The following is an 18,401-nucleotide window of genomic DNA, read 5'->3' on the forward strand; positions in this document are numbered from 1 at the left end:
GAGTTTTATTTTGGGTTGTACATATACATAATTATATACTCTGGTCGGCCTTAGCTTCGCAGGTCGAGTCTGGAGCTTGCTATCTGAGTTTTGGAACTCTGATATGTATATATATGTGTTCAGTTATATTTCGATTTTACCTGTCCGTTTTACGAATATCCATGCGAGTGTGTCACGATTTTCTGTTTATCAATTTGTTTAGCTTGTTCTTCAAGGCTCCTAAATATGATTTCACCCAACTATATCTATGTAGATATCATTTTCTTTTAGAGGTCGTAATACCTTGCCACCTCTGCTTTACGACTTAAGCGTAAGGCCCTGTGTGGTAGGGTGTTACAATATGCATGTATTACAATAGCAACATTAGGATTCTTTGGCATCTACTAGACCAAAGAGGAATTACAAACTCGTACAGAAGCTTAGGTCAGACAAGCCTCTGAGGCATTATGGGCAGTTAAATTTGGTAGAATATGCACTTTTGGTGGAGGATGATGAACCAGTCACCTTTAAACAAGCTATCAAGAACAAGGATAGTGAGACTTGGATTGTTGCTATGGAAGAAGAGATGCAGTCGCTTCATAAAAACAAGACATGGGAGGTGGTCCCATTGCCCATAAAAAAGACTGCTATTGGTTGTAAGTGGGTGTATAACAGAAAAGAAGATCCTACTAAATTGGATGGTACAAGATTCAAGGTTAGGTTAGTGGACAAGTGATTCACACAGAAAGAAGGAGTTGATTATAATGAGTTATTTTCTCCTGTCATGAAACATACTTCCATTCGGATGCTTTTATGTCTTGTAGCTCATTGCGATCTTGAGTTAGAACAACTAGATGTGAAGACAACGTTTGATAAATCCATATTTCATGGTATTTATTTGCTTTAATTGGGTGAATTTTATTAACTTTTCCTACATTTATTCACTAAAATAGCATGTTTTATGAATTCTTCCTAAATTGTTTTTAAGAGTAAAACATGCTTTTTATACCCTTAATTTGCTAAATTTGATTTACTTTGATTCCATTCGATGCCTTGAAGTGTTTGTTAAGTGATTTCATGCTTAGAAGGCGAAAAGTGGATTGAAGAAGTGAGAAGAGAGCATGCAAAAGTGAAGAATTCTTGAAGAAATGAAGTTTGGAGTATTTTACAGCCATGCGTACGCACAAGCTTTTATGCGTACGCACAAGCTTTTATGCATACGCACGAATGCAATCACGTGACTCACTTAAATAAAATGTGGCTGGCGATTTATAGACTCCTTCAAGCCCAAATCTAACTCATTTTTGAAGTATTTGAGGCTAAATTTAAGAGAAAATAAGGAGAAAGCAATTAGGTCATATTATAAAGAGAGAAGCTCTCTTCTCTCTACAATTAAGATAGATTTAGGTTAAATTCCTGTTAGATTTAGGTTTTGATACTTGTCTTGATTTAGTTTTTCTTACAATTTCTTGTTATTACATCTTTGTTTTCTTAGTTTCACTTGTTATTTTTTTATTTTGTCATTTTTTAATTTATGAATAATCTTGTTAATTTTATTTCATTCAATACAATTTGATGTTTCTATGTTTATTGTTGCTTAATTGAGTTGCTATTATTGTTATCTTGCATTTAGTACCTTTAAATTTTATATTTCTTGCTATTTTAATATGCTTTCATTTTATGCTTTCCAATTGTTTGATAAAATGTCTGGTTGGGTTTTAGAATATATTTTTATACTCTTAACGTGTAATTGAGGACTTGAGTTCATTGAAATCATTGATGTCCAATGTGATTGGTAATTTAGAGTTGTTAGTTGGTTTTAGAACCAATTATGTCCACTTACTTGACTTAACTCTCCGATTATAGAGGATGACTAAGTGGAATTAACCCTTTATAATTACCATGTTATGGTCAATAATCTAATATAGGAAACCTTGATTCTTGATCCTTGCCATGAGTGTCTTTTAGCATTTATAGTTCCTTAGTTGTAGCTTTATTTTCTTGTTCATCATATCAAAACCCCCGAAAATCCTCATAACAAAAAATATGCACACTTCCCTGTAATTCCTTTGAGAGACGACCCGAGGTTTAAATACTCTCAGTTTTTATTAGTTTGCACTTGTGACAAACAAATTAAACTTTGATTGAGGGTTGATTGTTGGTTTAAATCTATACTTCGACGAGATTATTTTGTGAAAGTTCCAAATCGACGATTTTCCTACGTCAGCGTTCTTATACTGTGATTTAGAGGAAGAAATTTATATGTATCAACTTGAGGGTTTCAAGGTTGAGGGTAAAGAAGGTCAGGTTTTTCGCTTGAGAAAATCACTTATGGATTGAAATAATCTCCTCGGCAGAGGTACAAGCGATTTGATTTCTTTATTTAAAAAAAAGGTTTCTTTAGAAGTAACTATGATTGTTGTGTATACATTTGTAAGCTTCCTGGAGGTGATTATATCTATCTTTTATTGTATGTGGATGACATGCTCATTGCTTCTAAGAGCATGGTGGAGATAAATAGGTTAAAGTTTCAACTTGGTGAAGAGTTTGAAACAAAAAGATTTGGGTCCTGTAAGAAAAAATTTAGGCATGGAGATTAGAAGAGAGAGATCAAATCAAAAATTGGTCTTGAGTAAAAAATGCTACATTGAACGAGTTATCAAAAAGTTTGGGATGAAATATACTAAGTCGGTGGTGACTCAATTGGCTCCACATTTTAGGCTCTCAGGTAAACAATCTCCTACAATAGTAGGAGATAAGGCTTACATGGATAGTGTACCTTATGCAAGTGTTGTAAGCAACCTAATGTACGCTATGGTATGCACACGCCCAGACATTTCACAAGCAGTCAATGTTGTTAGCAGGTTTATGACAAATTCAGAGAAGACACACTAGGAAGCAGTCAAGTGGATATTAAGATACTTGAAGGTTATCATTGGCACATATTTATGCTTTGGTGGTAAATCATCATGTCAAATTAGCAGTTTTATTGATTTTGATTATACTGGTGATCTAGACAGACGATGATCTACAACTAGTTATGTATATAAAATATATGGTGCTCTGGTTAGTTGGCGATTGATGTTATAAGCTACAGTGGCACTATCTATTACAGAAATTGAGTACATGGCAGTAGCAGAAGGGGTGAAGGAGGCATTGTGGTTAAGGGTCTTCTAGATGATTTGGGTTTTAAGCAAGATTGTGTGAATCTTAGTTGTGATAGCCAAAGTGCGATTCATTTGGCTAAAAATCAGGTTCATCATGCTCTTACTAAGCATATTGAAGTTAGGTATCACTTTGTGCGTGATGTTATAGAGAAATGTGACATTTCTCTCGTGAAGGTACACACAAATGAAAACCTAGCAAACATGTTGACTAAAATAGTGTCAGAAAATAAATTCCAGCATTGCTTGAATTTGCTTGATATTATTCCATGTTAAGTATAACATGGCAAATAAAGGAACTACGTTTCGTTTGATCCTAGTAAAGGGTACGTAGGCAGTCATTGTTAAGATGATGTAACCGGATACGACTATTACAATTTGTTTGTTTAAAATTTGAATAAGTTTTTCAAATTATGACCAAGGTAGAGAATTATGAGAATACAGGAAGGTTAACAGCAAACTTAGGGAGTAAAATAAGATTTGGAAAGAGTTTTAATAGGAGAGAACTTGTAGGGAGTTTTCATAGGAGAATTTTATTCTTGTTCATTGAAATTATAGCATAGATGATACTATATATTTTTCTGTAGCATTGTAATTGAAACACCATCAAAAAATAAGAAAGAAAATTAATTCACATCATATTATATAGAGTAATCACATCATATTTTCTCATATTGGCTTTGTTATAGTTAGTTCATTATTATGGGTAGTGTTCAATTTCATATTATTTTGTATCTATTATAAGTCCAAATTCTGCTGCAGACTCAACAAATCACAAGTTAAGAAGCACACACACAATCACAGAAATACATATAACAGAGAAGTATGCGCAAACAAGTATGATGTATGTTTGTCCTATGTAGGCTATGAGTTCGTGTGTCAGTTTACATCCCACAAGCCGACATTACTTAAGAACAAGTCCCAGATATGGCTTTTCCATTGTGTATTGTACATGCATATGTGTCGATACGATTAAGAACACCATCAGTACGTGACCACCAGGTACCAGCAATCGTCGCAAAATTATACACCATAATATACGCACAATGAAAAACAGAAATCAACAGTGGGCGTTCCCCTGTTCAATAATCAATTTGAGTTTTTCCGATTTCAACAATCAATTAGTATGTAGGTTTTTCCGAATTCAACAATTAATCAATACGTGTACTGGGCAAGTGGGACAAAACATTCGCCCTTGCTAGGCGAACCTTCAGTCATTTAGTTCTCATTTACTAATTTCTATATCTTTCTCAGTTTCTAATTCTCAATTAGTCTTAGCCGTTCTCATTCTTAGTCATTCTTTCTTTCGTATCATTTTTGTAAAATATTATTTAAATCTTCTTTTTCTATTTTCTATAGCAAATATTCTTTCAAATTATTTCAATTTTCTTTAAATATTCGATTAGAGTAAAATTTTCTTTTTCGTTATTTTAAATTCTTCTTTATCTTTCACCTCTTTTAATGTTTTACATACTCCTATATCTTCTCTCATATCTTTCCCTATATATTTTATGAAGTGGATCCAAAGATTCTAAAATTAGCTTAGCCTTTCTAAAATTTTTAGGAAAGATTTCTGTTTTCCATTTTTAGTTATATTATATATTTTTATTATAACATTACTCGAGAAATTTTTCAGCCATGTGATGATGAAATTTTTAATTAATGTCTTATGTGCATTAGGCTAAGGTTGGTGCATTATACAATATGGTCTTTAAAATGCTTTTTATATGAATAATGCACTAAATTTGAAATTAGGTTCCCCTAAATGTATGATGCACTGGGTATTTGTTTATCTAACTTTGTGCAGCATAGCTATGTCCTTTCAATTAAGAGGGTAAAAAAATATTCAAGTATTTATTTATTTATTTATTTATTTATGTTAAAGTCAAGATAGTAAAGTTAGAAATATAGTTTTTGTGTTTATATATCTCTAGAATTTTGTAACCATTTATTTTTTATTTTTATTTTTTTTAAATATTGTACATTATCTACTTTTATAAATTATTCATCTTTGAACACAAAAAAGATTTGGTCCAAACAACTTGTGTCTGGGCTTCATAAATTATAGATCGTAGATCTAATCATAATTTACTAATTATCGGATTATTTATTTTGTGGATCTTCTATTCTTGGTCTGAAATTAATCCTATTACAGAAATTTAAAAAGTTTAACTTAATCTTAATGAGTCGGGCCGGCCCATTACTCAAGTATCTACAAATTTGGGCCCTATGAACCCACAACCGAACCAAGATCCAGATATGGATCCGATCCTGATTGAACCGGGTTCAGATATTCAGTAGTCCAGAGACAGTGACACTGGTTTTCCGTCTTCAAAATCGCGTGGGTTTCTCAGAGATACGATACGCGAAAATGGAAATTGGCGGATTCAGCGTCAAGCGTCAATGGCAGCTCCAACTCGCTCTCTCTGCTCTTCTCGTAACCATCTCTATTCTCAACTCACCGATTTTATGTTACTTGCTTCTTTTTTTATCTTTTTGATTTCGGTTCATGTGATTGAAAAGGAAATCAAAATTAAAGTGATTATTATTATTATTATTATTTTCGAGTACTTGAGCAAAAATATCGACACGGAATCTTAGAGATGTTCACGGTTAAGTATGATCATTTCAATTTAACTGTTGACTGAGCTGAGCTAATTGTGCGGCATTCTTAATGTGTGTGTTCATTGTTGAATTAACGTTCTTGATGATGAATTTTAACTAATGAATAATGATAATTTTTTTTTTTTGATATTGATTATTATCCATTTATCTAGCATTGGTGCTTACATTCAGCTTTATTTGTAGTACCCTTGATCCTTCTGCATCATGATGATGATGATTATTATTATTGATTTATTATTTTTGGTGATTTCATCACATATGATGATTATTGTTTTATTCTTCATTCACATTTCTAGCATGATGCTTATATTCACCAATCACCGTCCCTTTTCATGTGTTTGTGATTTTTGTTAGACATTCTCTACCTTTATGTTTGCTGTGGTTTGCTATTTTTTTTGCTTTTCATTTTCTTTCTTTTTTTTGGTGTTTCAGTTCTTAGCAGTTAGTTCACCTGGATTTTCATATGAAACTCGGAAAAGTGGCAGATCATCTGTGTTCTCACTATTTAACCTCAAAGAAAAGAGCCGATTTTGGAGTGAGAATGTTATACATAGTGGTATGTCTTGATATGTTAATTGAATGACTGCATCAATATTCATTCTCTGTGGTTTTGGTATCTTTTGATTGCCTAAATATGTTGGTTCTTCAGATTTTGACGATTTGACATCTTCAAGCCCTGACAAAGCAAGCGCATTGAACTACACGATTGCTGGTACGTGTTTCATGACTCTTAAAACTAGCTTTGTATCTTTGATATTGTGCTTTTCTATTTTTCCTTTTCTTCTCTGGGTTAACTGACCTTGGTATACTTTTAAAACATTTCTTGTAAATATTTGTTATATCCTAAACAAGTTTGCGGTATGCTCCTTGTTGAATTCTTTCTACATTACTATCTGGATTCGGAGAATTCTGTTATCTGTCCTCCATGGTCGTTGTAATTTCCTTCTCTTCTTATGAGTAATTTTCTTCTTTCATATAAAAAGGCACCTAAAATAGTAATCATAATTATTAGTATTGTTTTCAATTTTTGTTGCATTTCAGGTAATATTGCAAACTATCTAAAGCTTCAGGAAGTTGATGCCATCCACCTTCCGGTTCCTGTGAATTTTATATTTATAGGATTTGAAGGGAAGGGACACCAAGGTACATACTTGGAAGACTGATGAATCATTTGTACTGTTATGTCAATTTATTGGTATTGTGGATTTTGGAGAGTTTTTCTTTTTATGTCCTACAGAATTCAAGCTTCTCCCAGAAGAAATTGAGCGCTGGTTTACAAAAATTGATCACATCTTTGAACATACACGGATTCGACATGAAGAAGTGCTGACCCCATTTTACAAAACCAGTATAAATAAAATGCAATTGCACCACCTTCCTCTTGTCAGTCACATAAATTACAAGTAATGCTTTCTATCTAAACCTCTAATTGAAAAAAAAATTTCATTTTGCTTCTAATCTGTATGTTCTTAAATATAAAAATGATTTATGTTATTCTTTTTCATTGATAAATTTGCTAGACTACTATGGCAGCATTTGATCAATATAACCAACCCCACCTAATGGAACAATGCTTAGTTTTTGTTGTAGTCTGTTCATCTAAAGCGTACGCCTTAACATAAACTTTTATGGCTAAATTTAATTTCTTAGTATCTAGAGGTGTTTATCTCTTTTTGTAATCACTGTGGTATTGCCTGGTCACGTAGTCTTCCTCATCTAGGTGGGAGAAGGCTTTGGTTGTCTCCTTTCTATGTATAGAGGAGTTTGTGGGAAATAGATTGATTTGGTTGTCTTCCTCATTCTGTAGCGTATCTTTGATTTGTATATATCTTTTTAACAATTGAGTTGATAAGCAGAGTGAAGAGAATTAATAGAAGGAGGACAAAGTGTTATTCTGAATGAACTCTAACTAAGTGAGGTTACTGACTCAAGTTTTTTACCAGCCCTTTGCAAATCCATAAGAGAAACTCTAAAGTGACTTTTTCCTTTGGCTTTTTCTTTGGGTGTTGAACCTATATAATGTTGCGCGTGCAAAGTAGATCTGATATTGTAAGTTTCCTTGTAGTGAGGAAATGTGTACTATTTCTTGCTTTTGATGGTGGACATTTTGGTGCAGCTTTTCTGTCCATGCTATTGAAATGGGAGAGAAGGTCACTTCCATATTGGAGCGTGCCATAAACGTTTTCGGTCGCAAAGTTGATCCAGCTGGCAGTGGGTAAATTATGTTCAATATTTTATTTGTTTAGATAAGAACTTATAAGTCCTCTTTGAACATTTATGCTTATCACTACAAGCTCTCTTTCCTTTTTGATTAATGAATCCTTTCATATTTTCCATTCTCCAGCATCATTTCTCGTTTCTTGATGACATATGGTGTTGAAGTTTATTAACCCTATTAGTTTTATTATGGGTTGCACATCCTAGATTGCACTACTTTCACTTCATTGTTGGTGCAGTGATCGATACTGATTTCTAAAATTCTAGAAGTATACGAGAGACTAGAGTGAAGGAAGAGAGAGAGGTAGCTCAAAGATGGGAGGATGCTGGCTCCCAATGCTTGAATGGAGATGGAGTGCGTATTGCTGCTTGGAGTTAAGTATTGCGAATAAAACGGGGAAGGAGGTTGAAGTGCTAGTGGGAAACGAGAACAAAAAAATTCATTTATGTCTAAAAGAAAGTTGAATAATAAAAAACAAGTTAATCTAAGACCTTCACTCTAATCAAAATGCATAGCTTGGGATCAGAAAAGAAGAAAAATTAGCATAGGGTAATTATGGGATTAAAAAAAAAATTGACTTCTAAATGTATACAAAGATTGTTAATTGAAAAAATATTCGGAGCAACATAAGAAAGAGGAATATGTGTGTGTGATTCATTCAAAGATTTTTAATACTTCGTTAGCAAATCATAACATACCCACCGATACCTTGCCTAATGTTTGTTTTCTAATGTTCAATGTCATTCTTGTAATCCCTCACATACCAAACCTCTCAAGATCCAAGTAACTATGTATCAAACAACTTGGTATATCTTGCACTCAAGCAAAGTCCAAATACTGCACTGCATCAAGTGGGCAAGCAAGATGACTAGTCAATCGTAAGAAACATAAGAAAGTGACTTCTACTGCACTAGCTCATAGTTTTTACGGGCAAATCTTAACCTAGTTGGAAATGGGATTTTAAATGAATATATGATTCATGAAAAGGATCTCCTAAACTTGCAAATAGGTCTTCATTGGAACAGTTTCTTTGTTTCTTCTCTTTATGCTTGACAACACAATGTGACTTCTTTTGTTTTGTTTTTATACGTTGCTTGGTTTCTCTTATTCTTTCAAATCCTCTTTTGCAGGGATAATGGTGGTGTTTGGCAAGTAGATTTAGACATGATAGATGGCCTTTTTGCTAGCCTTGTTGAATACCTTCAACTTGAAAATGCATATAATATTTTCATTCTGAATCCTAAGCGTGATGGGAAGACACCCAAATATGGGTATAGGTAATGAACTGATGGTACTTGTCAAATGTTGTTATTCACTATATATCTATCTTGTAGTATGGATATAATTCTAAGTTTTAAATGGATTACTTATACAAGATATTTAGCATGTGAGGATATGGTCGATGCAGTATGCTCTGGCCAATGGAAGTTAATTTCATTTGCATTCTTCATTCCATTTTTTTGTTGCTAAATGCAATATGTGTTTGCTCCAGAATTTGTTTCTCCCTTGTACAAGAAGAGTCTGTGCTGTTAGATTTGTGCAATGTAAATTAATAATGTTCGTCATTTTAGGCCATTGTTTTGGGTTGTGGATGCGCATGTCTATATTATCTGACTAGCTTGATTTTTGTTCATTTACAAAATATTTCAGGAGAGGTTTATCACAGCCCGAAATAAACTTGCTACAAGAGGTATATGGAACTTACTTTCTTTTCTTCGTAGAACTAACTTCCTGGATGTAATGTTATTGCTCCTTTTGAAAAATGGATCCATATTATGATTGGCATTCCTTTGCAGTGTTTCTGGAAAATTTTCTTGCAGAAGTTGTGATTGACAATGATTTCCGTTTGTTCTAATTATGTTGTTAGAGCCAGCACTAATAGCTTCCATATCATGCAGAATAAGAGTTTGCAAACGAAAATCCTTCACTCAGAAGGCATTCCCGAGAATATTCTTGGTATGAAATTTCTCCGACCTGAAGCTTTTCAAACACAACCCTAAAAATCAGCATCAACATTGTTACATATTTCTATATCTTTTCCTAAAGGAAACTATCTTAATGAATGCAATGCTTCTTAACATTTTAACTCTTTATTCACTGGACCCCTCATTCAGTAGAGAAATTGTTTTGCAGCTCTTAGTAAGATTCAGCGACCATTATACGCAAAGCACCCAATGACGAAATTTGCATGGACAAGAACTGAGGACACTGATATTGTAAGTATTTCTCTCCTCTTTATGGCATCAGTGCTTATGTTGTGTCTTAGATGCATTAATATCTACGGTGATGCATAGAATTCATCAGTGTTTGCTCTGCCAATCTTTACATGATTCAATGAGCTTGTGAAAAAGGTAGATTTTACTAGGAAGAGAATAGAAATGGAGAGAAGGTTACAATTACAAATGATGATAAGGCATCCTTAAAAAGAAAGAAAATGTTAACAAACTAAATGATGCCAATTGAATACTATTAAACTGGCTGAGTGGAGCTCCAAATTGTATGTCAGAGCAAATTGATGCACCATAGAACTAGTTGATACTGCTGACTTACCTACACAGTGATTTACCTAGTTTGTTGGACTATCTTGCCATATCTCCTGCCACATAATTCCCAATATTATACCGGGGAACTTTCATTTTTTCTTGTGAAGTAGCTTGCAAGTGGTTGGGTGGGTACCCAAAATCTTAAACAGAACCTATTGCACTATTTTTAAACCAAATATTTGGGAAGACCCATATACTTTCTACGAATATGAGACCACTCGATTTAGTGCAGGTTTTGCCATTTGTCTGGGGGAATCATGCCCTGGATAAAGGAAAGAGGCATGCTTGATTATCAACCTAGTAATACTCCACTGTATCCCCTCTTTTCTCTATAATGATGTATCTCTATTCCAAAAAGATGTGTTTGTAGAAACCAAAAGAAGACTTGCTTTTCAATCATAGTTGTTTGCTCTCCTTTGTTTCTGGTTTGGTGCCTTTTCTTGATTTCATGGAAGAGGTAGTGTTCATTTTTGTTGGTTTGTTGTTTTGTGACAACCTAATGCAGGCAGAATGGTATAATATTTGGTTGGATGCGCTAAATAATGTTGGTAGCTTGTATCAAGGGAGAGATGCAGCTGGTATCATTGAAGTTAAAACATTACAGGTATCTGCTCATTGGATAAGTTTCCAAACACAATATTTAAGGAATCTAGAGTTAATTACAGATTTTTCCATCTCTTCTACATGTTTCTTACCTGAACATTTTTTATATCGTTTTTTTTTTGTTCAAGTTTCTAAAAGGGAAGGATCAAGACCAGAAGATCCGTTATGAAAGAGTATTAAAATCTGGGGACTTTAGTGGCCTTCAAGCAGAATGTCTCACAGACACTTGGATTGGAAAGGACAGGTGCAAGTTCTGTCACATCACACCATTCTAAGTTTTCTTTCTTTCTTTCTGTTTACAATATTCATGTTTTGTATCAGATGGGCATTTATTGACTTAAGTGCAGGTCCCTTTTCATGGGGACCTGCTGTTGGTGGAGAAGGTGTGCGTACAGAAGCAAGTTTACCAAATGTGGACAAGTCAATTGGTGCAACTTCAGGTATTAAATTTATGAGAAAAGAGAATGTATAAAAGACGATGAGAAATCCTTGGGGATACAAAAGATATGGTTAACACCTAGCTAAGTTGTATCTTGTTTATTTGATTCATCTTGCATGGTTATAATGCCTTTAATAATGTATTACTGTTTTGACAGTTTTCTCTTTGCTGATTGCAGAAATTTCAGAAGCAGAAGCTGAAGACCGGTTGCAAGATGCTATTCAGGAAAAATTTGCTGTATTTGGTGATGTATGTGCATATATTGGCTTGACAACAGTTTGCATATTCCATTTTGTGCTTCTAAGAACAGGTTTTCAGTAAGTTGTTGCAATACCAGATTGTAATCATTTAGCAGATCAGAATCCTTCCTCATGAACCCTAACTATTAAGGGGGGAAAAGTATAGCACTGTGTAGTTGTTGTGGGAGCTGTTGCTTTCTTTGTTTGGCAATTAAGAGGGCTCGATGAAATACAATTTTGTGGCTCAATAAATAATTGATATATGCTAAAAAAATTGTTAACATAATGTGTAAATAGTTTTACTATAGACATGATAGGGCTCACTGGCACCATTTGATCCATGTAGCCGATCCCATATAGTGGATATAGGCTTTATTGTTGTTTTGTTTGTAAAGTTTAGTCATACCGATATTTATTGAAGTTTACAGGGATCTTTTGCAGTGTTTTTAGGTTTCACTGTGGTTGGAATGTTAATTAGGAAGTGGAGAGGAATGTGCCTGAATATTTGTATAAGAAAAGTCCCTTCTTACGCTACTCATTTTTCTTGTTGGAGTTTCAAAGTGGGTCATTGTTGTTTTCAATGCTGCAGAAAGAGCACCAGGCCATTGATATTCTTCTAGCTGAGATTGATATATATGAGCTTTTCGCATTTAAACATTGCAAAGGAAGGAAAGTTAAACTTGCTCTTTGCGAAGGTAACCTCATTATTTAGTATGTTCTGTCTTGGTAGCTTTTGGACCTTGTTTTCTGGATCCAACTCAATTTGTTTAATGCCTTTCTCCCTCACTTGTTTACTTTTTTGGTACAATGCCCTGTTTTATTTCTGTTTAAAAAAATGTTTTCATGCCGGTTGAAACTTGTTTTTCCAATAGGTTAGCTAATCTATCAGCATAGCATTATTTCGCATTGGCATTTGAGCTAAAACATGTGTAATGCTGGATGAGGGTTCAAAATTGGCATGGGACATGGACTAATCTTGAAACCTATAGGACACAGCATAGATAGATTACATTTTATGCAAAAAAAAATAAATAAAATAATGAAATGCAAATTTTTATTGAAATTTAAAATATAAATACAAATCCAAACATGAGCACATATGTTTTGAATATAACAATCACTACATGATAATTCCTAGTATAAATTTGAAGGAACAAAAGAAAAGAAATGAAATAGGACATTAATATTTCACAATTATATCAGTATATTCCACCTACATTAATGTAAAAACTCAAAGAATAATAGTAAAGATCTGTAATATAGATTAGGATCATTGTATAGATGCCTGAGGACTATCCAACATGACGCATGACTGGTGCCATTATGTCCATCATGTGGAAGTTTCTGTGCTTCCTGCCATATGGGATTTTCTTATCAAGTCTTTCCTTGATTTTTGCGAAGTACATTTTTGTTCTCTTTATTTCTTTTTGTTTTAACTATCAAAGCTGCACATTTGCATCTCAGTGCTTAAAAAAATTCCATATCCACAGGAATTTTATTGCAGTTTTAGTTTTAATATATATATATATTTTAAAATATTGAGGTATGGCCATTTCAGAACTAGATGAGAGAATGCGGGATTTGAGAAATGAGCTACAGTCATTTGAAGGTGAAGAATATGATGAAAATCATAAGCAAAAGGCCATGGAAGCATTAAAGCGGATGGAGAGCTGGAATTTATTTAGTGACACACAGGAGGTAAGCCAAATGTGTTAATTTACTGGATTCTTCTAATTAATTTTAAGCCTGCCATTTTATTTGGTAGTATGAAAGTGTGGTTATACCACAATTTTTAGCTTTATTGTTGGTGTTTCCCCTGTGCAGGAGTTCCACAATTACACTGTTGCACGTGATACTTTCCTTGCACATCTTGGTGCGACACTCTGGGGGTCTATGAGACATATCATATCACCTTCTATTGCAGATGGTGCCTTCCATTATTATGAGAAGATATCCTTTCAATTATTTTTCATAACACAGGAGGTAAGATGCCTGGCTAATCATTTGAGTAGGTTTGCAAATAATAAAATATTTATGTTTGCATTGCAATTATTTTTACAGAAAGTTAGACACATTAAATATCTCCCTGTGGATTTGAAGTCTATAATGGAGGGATTCTCCTCATTGCTGGTTCCATCTCAGAAACCAATTTTCAGTCAGCAAATGTATGATACATGTTTGATTCCCTGTTGTTTGGCTTCTGGTTTTTCTTCTTTCTTACTTTTCTACTGACATAGCTAAGGTTATCAGGTTAGCATTATCAGATGACCCTGCTTTAGCAATGGCCTTCTCAGTAGCACGACGAGCAGCTGCGGTCCCTCTATTGCTTGTCAATGGAACCTATCGAAAGACAGTTCGAACCTATCTTGATTCTGCCATTCTTCAGTATCAGTTACAAAGGCTGAATGAACATGGTTCTCTTAAAGGTACATCTTATGTCCTCAAATTCTCATTTGTTTTAGACTTCGGTTTATAGGTACGCGGAAAAAGAATAGGTTTTGCAATCATTTCGAATTTGAAAGAAAACCATAAGCAAAATTATTTACCCGATTGCCTGTTGTATATTATAGTCTAACAGAAAACGATAGAGTATTTAAATTTGTTATTTTTATGGTTACCTTGAACAAGCCAATAAGGTGATAAGCATTGACATAGGTTTCCACATTTAGCCTGTGTAGGAATTGCCTTTGGTCATTAGACATAGTTTGTTACATGAGATCTTTTAGATCCCTGCATTTTAAAATCGATTCGAGAATTAAAAAAATGTTGTCTCTCTTTTGTTGCTTGATATTCTGGGAAGTCAGTAAGATAATAAATTAGGATGATGCAGGTGGGCATGCACATTCCAGGTCCACACTGGAGGTCCCAGTCTTTTGGTTCATTTACAATGAACCGCTATTATTGGACAAGCATTTTCAGGCAACATCACTTTCTGACATGATTATCGTCGTCCAATCAGAACAGTCTTCCTGGGAAAGCCATCTACATTGTAATGGGCACTCACTTTTACTTAATTTAAGGTAAGATTCAGAAACATTCCCCGTTCTTTTCAAAGTGGCTTATGTGCCAGGCCTTCAAAGCAGTTATAAACTTAGTATCGAATTAGCTCTAGGGGACATTGTATTGATGATGGATCTAAAGAACTCAGGATGTTGGTGGATGTTAATTATCTCCATCATAGGCCTCAAATTTTCAATTTTAAGGGGAAGGGAAAGAAGTGAACTTCTTGGTAAAATTTTATTTGTCTAAAGTAATACAATGTTACAATATTATTCAAATATCACTTGGCTGATGATGGGCATCAACAATTTTGAACCCTATTTTCAATAATTCTGATAAGATTCTTATTTATTGAACCAAAGCCCTCTATCAAATAATTATGTATTTCTTATTATTTAATTGTTTATCTCGAATAAAGACAGCCTGTAAAAGCTGCTGTGGCTGCTACTGCTGAGCACCTTGCGGGATTGCTTCCCCTCCATCTTGTTTATAGTCAGACCCATGAGAGTGCAACTGAGGTACAATTTTTATGTCTAACCTCTTTCTATATGTAGTGTTTTTAAGTCAAGCAATCCAGATACCTGCCATTTGTTTAGGGATTTCAATTCTTGTGCATAAACTGTAGGTAGCCATACATATCTACTTTTTGTCATACATTAGCCTTTTAAAATGAAAAAAAGAAAATGACATTCACATAGGAAATGGATACGTAGTAAGCTGGCCAACTTTTTCAGTTTTTTTCGAACCATATGCTTAACGCCTTAGTTGACTACGTATATTTTTATTTTTAGAGACTTTGCATTCTGTGTTTCCTGTCTAGGTTCCTAGAATAGTTGATGTGCTAAATGTACTCCATTATCTGGCCTAATTGAATTACTGTGTCTTAAGATTTATTTCTGAATATGACAGGACTGGATATGGTCAGTAGGATGCAACCCTTTCTCCATTACATCACAAGGATGGCACATTTCACAGTTCCAGTCTGATTCAATTGCTCGGAGTTATATCATCACAACTCTTGAAGAATCAATACAACTAGTTAATTCAGCTATTCATCTTCTAATGGTGGAGCGTACTAGTATCCTTTCTGTTGAGTAGGGTGGCTGTTAATGACACAAGTTTCATTTTCCTGAAGACATTTATGACTTGATTCTTGGAATGTGCCCTATCCACTATTTCTATCATATCTTTCCTCTCTAAATAGTTATTCTTTTTGTCAATAACATACAAAAACCAGATATTTATCAGGCATAACAGAGTTATATAAGCTTGTCTGAAAATAGTTGTTTTAAGGGGCAATTTTTCAGCCTTTTTTGTTTTGTTTTTTCTGCATTATGCCACTGATTAATTTACAATTTTTCTTGGTCCATCCACCTGAAAGTTTAAGCTCATGTGATGATTGGTTCTTTAGCAGACATGATATGAAAGCATTCTGTGACCAAATGATTGTGGCACTAATCTTCGGCCTTCTAAGGTGATTGTTGGATAAGACTCTGTAGACCACTCATTCATCTGAGAGTGTATTACCTTCTCTAGTTGAGTAATATTTTTCTTTGCATTAAAGCATAATGGATTATTCTTTCAGGTTGATATCTTTATTATCAGATAGTATTTGTGGGTGCTTAAGATTAATGAATAAGGTGTTTGTTATTGAGTAAAATAATGGGAATCCAATCCTGTAGGTTTTTTATCTTATAAATATTGTACTGCTTTTATTTTTGTTGTGATATGAGATGAATAATCTGTTCATGGATACTTAACCAAATACAGCCAAAAAAACTTTCACATTTTTCCAGTCCCAGGAGCATGAGCTTGTAAATAAGTACAACTATATTGTTAGTCTTTGGAAAAGGGTGAGTACTAGTAATTTGTAGCTTCTATCAAATTTATAATAATCTTATGCTTAAACAGTTGATGCCGTTAAATGGGTTATATTGTGTCTTTTCAGTTATCGACTGTAACTGGGGAATTGCGTTATGGTGATGCGTTGAGGCTGCTAATCACCTTGGAGGATGCATCCAAAAGGTTAGGAACCTAAACCATTCTGCAACATGCATTTTTATAATTCAATGAAGTTATTGGCTCCTTTGTGGTTCTTGGTTAATTTTAATGGGATGTATTTGACCGTTGTAGTCCGTATTACATTGGTGTCTTTTTTTTTTCTTCTCTATATTATCATTCATATATAGTAGCACAGAAGTTTATCCCAGCGTGTAGAGGAGTGGAAGCGAAACTGTATTCTATTTTGTTCTTCATTGAATGAGCTTGCCCATTTGTGTTCCCATGTCGGCCTCTTCAAGGAAGAGACTGCACTCTTATTATTTTTCTGTCTCTATCGAAGGCAATTTAAATTTCAATTTTCCGGTATATCTGGTTCATTTTGTCTTAACAATATCCCTCAGGTTTGTTGAACAAGTTGATGCAACTCTTGCTCTTCTCCATCCAATTAACTGCACAAAAGAGAGAAAAGTACACATGGTCTTTGATATGACGACAATCCCTGCGTTCATGATTGTTCTAGGGTGCCTTTATATGGTATTGAGGCCAAGGCGACCAAAACCAAAGATTAATTAAGGTTTCGAGCTACTATAATGAATTTTGATTATAGCAGGTTACTAACAAGAGTACAAGGCCTTGTGAAAAGATATATCTTTGGACCGGAAAGGATTTTTACTATGTCTTTTTGATAGAAGTACATAATCTTTTCTATTTGGGGTTACATAGACGTACATAATTTTGTAGTTTGATTGTAAAATTTTCTGCTATGAGAATGATGCCGCAGCAAATTGTAAGTTTATTTAAACTTTAGTTTAGCTAGCACTTTGATGCAGTACTTTTTTTTCCCTGTCTCAATGTTGAGCTCTATAAAACTCTGTAATTTATTAGTTTCTTTCAGCACATTATTCTCACCTATCTTATGTTAATATAAGGGGAAAACTTGAAAAAAAGTGGGGTCGTCATAAGATTGGTGGGTTTTTTTTTCCTTTTTGGTCATTATACTTTGTTTTAAGAATAGTTGTCTAATGATCTTTTTGTTGAAGGAAAATGCTGTTTTATTATGCAATGTTTGGTTTGAAGCACATGCAATGTAATGTGGTTATGTGCTAAGCTGCTAGGTATTGCAAGTTTCAATCATAGTTTTAGTTATTCCAAGGTGTCAAAGTGCAGTGAATCGTTTTGACTTTTGAATTTCCAAATCACGTATTGGGAAAAACGATGATGGTGTTGAGCAAAGATTAATCAAAATATATTATGCAAGCAAAGAACTATTCAGAATCAAATAGTCTACAAGATCGATGAAGCTTTAGTCATCCTTACTACGGTTAAGAGAGCATCTGTTTTTTTCTTGCATTTTTCCATTTTGTTTATAGTACATAGATAGATAGATAGATAGATTATCAACCACCGGATTTATAGAATTTAATTTTTATAAAGAAACGTGAAAAGCATAATTTAATTTTAAATTTTTAACATATAATTTAATAGCCAAATTTCACTTGCAACACCGACTTCATATGTTAATCACTTTTATGTTTTAACTTATAAGACTTTTGGTTTTTACGTTAATTAAGAATAGGTGGAGACTTACTT

The 18,401-nt window shown here is 33.9% G+C and overlaps 1 protein-coding gene across 2 annotated transcripts; it reads left to right on the top strand.

The window, feature by feature from the left end:
* Positions 1-5,458: 5,458 nt before the first annotated feature.
* Positions 5,459-17,802, top strand: LOC130980208 (uncharacterized). Of its 2 annotated transcripts, none has more exons than XR_009086915.1 (25): positions 5,459-5,580; positions 6,201-6,324; positions 6,418-6,480; positions 6,810-6,911; positions 7,006-7,171; positions 7,885-7,983; positions 9,117-9,263; positions 9,637-9,676; positions 9,885-9,942; positions 10,120-10,202; positions 11,035-11,133; positions 11,261-11,376; positions 11,454-11,572; positions 11,750-11,820; positions 12,400-12,505; positions 13,369-13,508; positions 13,635-13,793; positions 13,872-13,975; positions 14,061-14,236; positions 14,641-14,830; positions 15,229-15,328; positions 15,720-16,284; positions 16,607-16,663; positions 16,759-16,835; positions 17,213-17,315. XR_009086915.1 is itself a non-coding variant. In XM_057903863.1 (25 exons), exons 1-25 carry the CDS (start codon positions 5,515-5,517, stop codon positions 17,382-17,384), a joined length of 2,829 nt encoding a protein of 942 aa, XP_057759846.1. In that variant the 5' UTR covers positions 5,459-5,514; the 3' UTR covers positions 17,385-17,802. The 2 variants fall into 2 exon arrangements, 1 of the variants encoding a protein (XP_057759846.1); XM_057903863.1 differs by having other exon boundaries at positions 15,720-15,888; positions 16,581-16,663; positions 17,213-17,802.
* The last annotated feature ends 599 nt before the right edge of the window (positions 17,803-18,401 follow it).

Source organism: Arachis stenosperma, chromosome 5 (genome assembly GCF_014773155.1).
Source record: "Arachis stenosperma cultivar V10309 chromosome 5, arast.V10309.gnm1.PFL2, whole genome shotgun sequence".
NCBI classification, from domain to species: domain Eukaryota; kingdom Viridiplantae; phylum Streptophyta; class Magnoliopsida; order Fabales; family Fabaceae; genus Arachis; species Arachis stenosperma.